The sequence below is a fragment of the Prionailurus bengalensis genome, chromosome A1 (genome assembly GCF_016509475.1).
Source record: "Prionailurus bengalensis isolate Pbe53 chromosome A1, Fcat_Pben_1.1_paternal_pri, whole genome shotgun sequence".
NCBI lineage: Eukaryota > Metazoa > Chordata > Mammalia > Carnivora > Felidae > Prionailurus > Prionailurus bengalensis.
In genome coordinates this window covers 196908865-196914952 of record NC_057343.1, presented here as the reverse complement: position 1 = coordinate 196914952, position 6088 = coordinate 196908865, and the positions used below count along the sequence as shown (strand labels likewise).

The window sequence follows — 6088 nt, the reverse complement described above, 5'->3', positions numbered from 1 at the left end:
TATGGCAGAGATGAAGATAGGACTCTTTAAAACCACTGGGTCCAGGGGCGCCTGGGTGGCTGAGTCAGTTAAGCGTCCGACTTTGTCTCAGGTCATGATCTCATGGTTTGTGGGTTCGAGCCCCAAGTTGGGCTCTGTGCTGACAGCTCAGAGCCGGGAGCCTGCTTTGGATTCTGTGTCTCCCTCTCTATCTGCCCCTCCCCTGCTCACGCTCTGTCTCTCTCTCTCAAAAACAAATAAACATTTAAAAAAATTAAAAAAAAAATCGTTGGATCCAATCCCTCACTGTACAAATGTAGAAACTGAGGCCCAGTAAGGGCAGTGGCGGGCCCAAGGTCTCTCAAGTTTCCCAAACCCCGTGCCCCCTGCACAGCTACTATAGCAGACACACTTGATTTGTCAAAGTAGGTCAGGCCAGTCAGGATAGGGAGCAGGGCCCCCCAGTCAGCAGGCGCCCTCGCACCTCTGTCACCGTCACCAGACAACTTCAGACCCAAGTCTCAGAGCAGAAACACATCCGATGGAAGGGAGACGGAGAAGCTGCTGCTTATCAGTGATCTTCACAAAGTAGAAACTTTCCGCGGGCCTCCCCAGATCACGATCACATCTGGTGCCCTTGAAGAGCTCAAAAGAGGAAGTTTTGGTTTGGTTGTAATGAATGAAGAATGCACAGAGACACGTCCAGGCAGCAGAGGGAGGAGGGAGTATCTGAGACCTGGTGGGGACTGAGGCAGCCTTTCCAGGCTAGATGTTAGCTCAGACTCTCACTCGGATTCCCAGTCAAGAGCATGAGGGTAGAACTTACTCCTGGGTGGGTGAATACCTCAGGCTGTCATGAGGACAATCCAGCGGCAGGTCTAGGTCAAAAACACAGACCCCGTGGGAAATATGTTTATGTGTCTGTATGTCTGTTTCTAGTTAGAGAGGAAAGTGGAAAGGGAATGACTTGGGAGCACATCTTACACTGTCAATGTTAGAGAAAGCCAACATCCTTTCATCCAACTCTCCTACTTTGTAGATAAGAGAGTAGAGACTCAGGCAGGGACAGAGGTTGGCCTGAAGCTAGAACGCATACACGTGGCAGATGCAAATTTGAACCCAGGTAGCCAGACTCCCGGTTCCATCTCTCTGGATGGGGGCAAGTGGTGAAACAGTGGGGGGACTGGCAATTGGCTTGAAGGCATTGACCCGACCCTTCTCTCCCCCAGGACACTTAATCAGCACCTGCCACCACACGCTGCCATTCAAAGCACACACTTCACTCATTTCACAGACAGAGGCTCAGTATGTTTTTGGATTTGACAAAGCCCAAAGCAGGGCAAGGGCTGCCGTAAAGGATGGAAGCTGGGAAGGGCTGAAGAGGAAGATGGGGAGTGGAGGTGGACGGGATTTGTGGCTACGGCTCTTCAGTTGCTCACATGTGAGCAGAAGTGACCGTGCTGGGCCTTCAGTGGCCTGTGGGAGTGGGAGCCTTTCCTAAACCCCAGCTGAAGACAAAAGCCCACCCTTGACCCCCTCCCCCCACCCCTGTCCCTTCCTTAGTCTCTGGAGCTGGAGCAGTTAGGCTCGGTCATGGCGGCTGGTGCTGCTGACCATTTCTCGGCACAGGTGCCGGCCAAAGCTGGTCGCCCTAGTCCTCGCCTCCACAGATAGCCAGCAGGGCCTTCAGGAAGTCTCCAGAGGTGTCACCCTGGCAGGAGCAGAGGAAGAGCAATGAGTTAAAACAATCCTGATGGCCTCAATGCCCCTTCCTCCCAGCTGTTGTCAGCCTAATGTCTCCCAAACACAAATGTGACTATGTTCCTTCTGTGGCTCCCCACTACCCTCAGGAAAATGTCCAAGCTCTCAGCCTGGCCTCAAGGCCTTTTGTGGTCTGACCCCCATGAAGCTTGGTGGCTTCACCCCCCTCCCCCACTTCTGGGAGCATCTAGGTTCATCTTCCTACTTTAATGCTTACCACTCCTGTGTCCAGCATGCCCTCTGCACCACGCCCAAATCCTGCCTGGCCTCTGATGCCCCTTCTTCTGTGAAGTGTTCCTGCCCTCTGTTCTTCCCTTCCTCCTCCCACAGCCATTAACACATGCGCAAATGAGATTCCTGATTTGAACAGACACTGTGGAGCACTTACTGAGTACCAGGCCCTTGCAGGAATTTATGTGAATGTCATTGTGTTTTTGACACATAATATCTGGCCTCCAGCAGAACTGTGGGAGGCCAGACTCTCCCTCTTTTTAGAGTGGCTCCTGTCATTTTTATTTTTATGATATATGCTTTTTTTCCCTTTTTTTGGTAAACTCATCATTATATCAAATCATCATCATTTTAAAAAATCATCATTATAAATAACGATGTAAGTCAAAGGAAAGATGATACAATAAAAATCTCCCATTCCTGACTTCTCTTTCCCCAAATCGAGAGAGAGCTACGATTACTGTTGTCTTGTGTGGGTTCCCAGCAACAATCTGAGCATATACTAATATGTATATGTGTAGAATGTCCCTTTTCTACACAAATGGACACATAGCACTCACACTATTCTGGGCATACTTTTTTTGGCTTAGAGGAGATCCGAAATCAGCAGATAGAGCCTCCTCAAGCTTTTTCATGGTTGTATCGTGCTCTATCGTATAGGTGTACCATACTTTCTTTAACCAGCTCTGTACAGAGGACTTCCAATATTTTGCTACATAAATATTCTCTTACACATCTTTGGAAACATGTGTAGCTAGGTCTATAGGATCAATTCCCACATACAGAAGCAGCAAGTCCAAAGTGTACGCATTTAACATTTTGAAAACTGCCAGACTACTCTTTAAAGATGTGCTAACAATGTACATCCTCCCCACCAAGTCTGTGTGAAGCTGCTATAACATTTCCCAGTCTTGTTGGCCAAGCCCAGTATCAAACTTTAAGATCTTGGCCAACCTCGAAGCCAAAAAAATGGGCTCTGTAAGTGAAAGAAGTCAGATACAAAAGATCTCACATCACATGGTTCTATTTCTATGAAATAGCCAGAAAAGGCAAATCTATAGAGACACAAAGTCGCTTGGCGGGCAGGGGTGGGAATAAGTAAGGAGGTACAAGGGATCTTAGTGGGGTGACGGAAATGTTCTAAAAGTGGATTGTGGCGATGGTGCACAACTCATTAAGTCTGCTAAAAAAAATACTGGGTCACTTAGGTGGCTCCATTGGTTGAGAGTCTAACTTTGGCTCAGGTCACAATCTTACAGTCTGTGAGTTGGAGCCCCGCAGTGGGCTTTCTGCTACTGGCACAGAGCCTGCTTTGGATCCTCTGTCCCCCTCTCTCTCTCTGTCTCCCCTGCTCACGATCTCTCTCTCTCTCTCTCTCTCAAAAATAAATAAACATTTAAAACAGGTGCACTTTATGGTCTATAAAGAATATTTCAATAAAGTCATCTTCAAAAAACAAAATAGGCTGTTTTATCTGGAAATCTTCCTTATAAACCTTCAAGCCATCTGGAATTTATTTTGGTATACACAATGAAGTAGGTCTTTCATTTATCAATGTCCTGACTGGGAACTCCTTGAGAAAAAGACTATGGGAAGAGAAAGGACTTGTAATCTCATGGTCAGGGATCTGACACTCACGCCCCCTGCCCCACTGACCTCTAACCCCTCCCCCTTACTTCAATAGCTTGGTGGAGAGACTTGTCGTATTTCTCGATGAACTCCCGCCGGATGTTGAGCAGGTCAACCTCACTCCGGGAGATCATGATCCTGGTGAGGGTCTTCTCATCTGTGCCAGCACCCTGGTGGAGCCAGGTGAGAAGGAGACACAGGGCAGGAGAAGAAACAGGGTCAGGTCAGACAAGAGCTCATGGGTGTCTGTCTGCCTGTCTCTCTTTTCCCTCCAAACCAGGGTGGGGTATTCCGCCTCTGTCTTCCACAAGTAGTCCTGACCCTGCTTCCCTTGTGCCTGGGACTGGCCAGACAGGCAAAACCAACCTGTATGAACTGAATAGTATGCCCCCCCAATTCAGATCCACCTGGAATCTCACAATGTGACCTAATTTGGAAATAGGGTCTTTGCACATATAATGAGTTGAGGTCATATTGGATTAGGGCGGGATTAGATCCAACAGCTCGAGTCCTTGTAAGAGAGGACACATGGACATACACACAGAGAAGGCCATGTGAAGATAAAGCAGAGTCTGACAGAGGCATCCAGAAGCCAGGAAACACCAGGATTCCTGGCAACCACCAGGCGCTAGGAGAGGCGCATGGGAGAGTTTTCCCCTCAGAGCATCTAGAAGGAACCTAACACCCTCATTTTTCACTGCTGGCCTCTTGAACCACAAAAAAATAAAATCTCTGTTGTCAATTTGTGGTGATTTGATAAAGGAGCCCTGGGAAATTAACAGGGGGCCCGTGCAGCAGGCACATGACATGGGATGTGTGGGCAGTCACGGCCCACTTCTGCCCCCACGCAGCTCAGGAACACCAACTTGGGGGTCAAAGCTGGACATGGTGAGCGCTCAATAAATGGCCATGATGTTTGGGGACTGTAGGCCGAGAGGGGTCTCAGGCTCATTCCCACCAAACAGCCTGCCCAGGCTCTCAGCCAAGGGCAGTCCCTTTGTTGGGCTGAGAAGGTGGCCAGAGTGGCCGGGGTTTTCGGGAAGGCGGAGCTAGTCCCAGAGCCCAGCACTTGCTACTTCTGTGATCCTTCGTCATAGGAGGTGACACTGTGTCACCTACCGGAACGTGAGTTCCAAGAGGGCAGAGATTAAGCCCTACTCAGCCCTGTGTCCCCAGAGCAAGTTTCTCAACCTTGGCCTTTGGGGCCGTGTCATTCTCCATTGCGGGATCTGTCCTGTGCATTACAGGCTACTGAGCGGCGTCCCCGCTCCCATCCCATCAGAGGACAGCAACACTCCCCAGGTTGCGTCTGAACATTGCCAAATGTTCCCCTGCGGACAAAAATCACCCCTACTTGAGAGCTACTATCGTGGAGCCAGACATGAGGCAGATGCTGGTAAATACCAAGTGGGTGGACACAGTTGCCACGAGACCTGACCCCGGGGAACTGCACACACCCATGTTTGTGGGTGAGTACAAGGGCAGGAAGGGAAAGGAACAAACACGCAAGTTTACCTTCATGGATTTGTACAGTTTGTCGGCAAAGAAGAGAGGCTTGTTCTTGACACTTTGAACTGGTAGGAAGAGGAGAGAGACGCAGGAAACTTGGTCAGAGGTGGCGTGCCCAGACTATGGGCCCCGGCTGTATCCGCCCATCTCCTCTCCCCCCAGCCTGGGCCTGCAGGGCATTGCCAACCCTGGGCTCGTCCTCAGGGCCTGACACCTTCCCTCCCCCTTCCCGAAGCCCCTCCTCCTGCTCATCCTAGACCTGGCTCTCACTGGGGTGCAGCTCAATCCTGCTGAGGTGCCTGCAGCTAACCAAGGTGAGTGGAGGACACAAAGGGAAGAAACCCTCAGAAGCCCAAGGCACAGGGCCTCCAACTTCTAAGTGCATCAGAATCACTGGAGAGCTTGTTGAAAACTTGGGTTCTAGGCTCCACCCTACAGACTCAGATTCGAGAAATATTTTGAGCGGCGATTCTCAGAGGATGGTTCCTGGACAGCTACAGCAGCAGCATCTGGGAACTTGGTGGAAATGCAAATTCTCATGGCCCTCCCCAGATGGGCTGAGAACACCACTCTGAAGGGAGGTAACCCACTTTGCCCGGCACATTCGGGGTTTTAGTGCAAATCAGAATGGTTGGCTTCCCTACTCTGGTGCAGCCCACTGTTTGAGAACTACTGATTTGGAGGAATATTATGCCAGAGAATGGGTGTCTATTGGCCTAACTGAAGGCACCATGTGAATCCCAGGGGCTGACTCTTGCCCCAGAGCCTACACGCTCTAGCCTCACTGGCAGCCCCTGCCCCCCACCCATCACCACCCCAGATAACGTCTTCCTGGCTCTGCTGGTCCCTGCCCTTTCTCAAGGCCCAGGGAGTCTCCAGCCCTTAGCAGCTGCTGGATTTCAAGGCCCCAGAGCCCACACAAGGGTGTCTCAGGCAGCTGAGGGAGAGGAAATCAGACCCTAGTGCCAGAAAGCCAGAA

General features: G+C 50.5%; 1 protein-coding gene across 2 annotated transcripts in view; it reads right to left on the bottom strand.

Moving 5' to 3' along the window:
* Positions 1 to 1265: 1265 nt before the first annotated feature.
* ANXA6 (annexin A6) overlaps positions 1266 to 6088 on the bottom strand; it is a 49283-nt gene continuing 44460 nt past the window's right edge. For both annotated transcript variants that reach the window (XM_043600471.1, XM_043600550.1), the window contains 3 exons: positions 5116 to 5174; positions 3648 to 3770; positions 1266 to 1690 (listed from right to left, as the gene is read on the bottom strand). In XM_043600471.1, the coding sequence (XP_043456406.1) occupies positions 1631 to 1690; positions 3648 to 3770; positions 5116 to 5174 (242 nt within the window). In that variant the 3' untranslated portion in view covers positions 1266 to 1630. The remainder of the gene's footprint in view (positions 1691 to 3647; positions 3771 to 5115; positions 5175 to 6088) is intronic.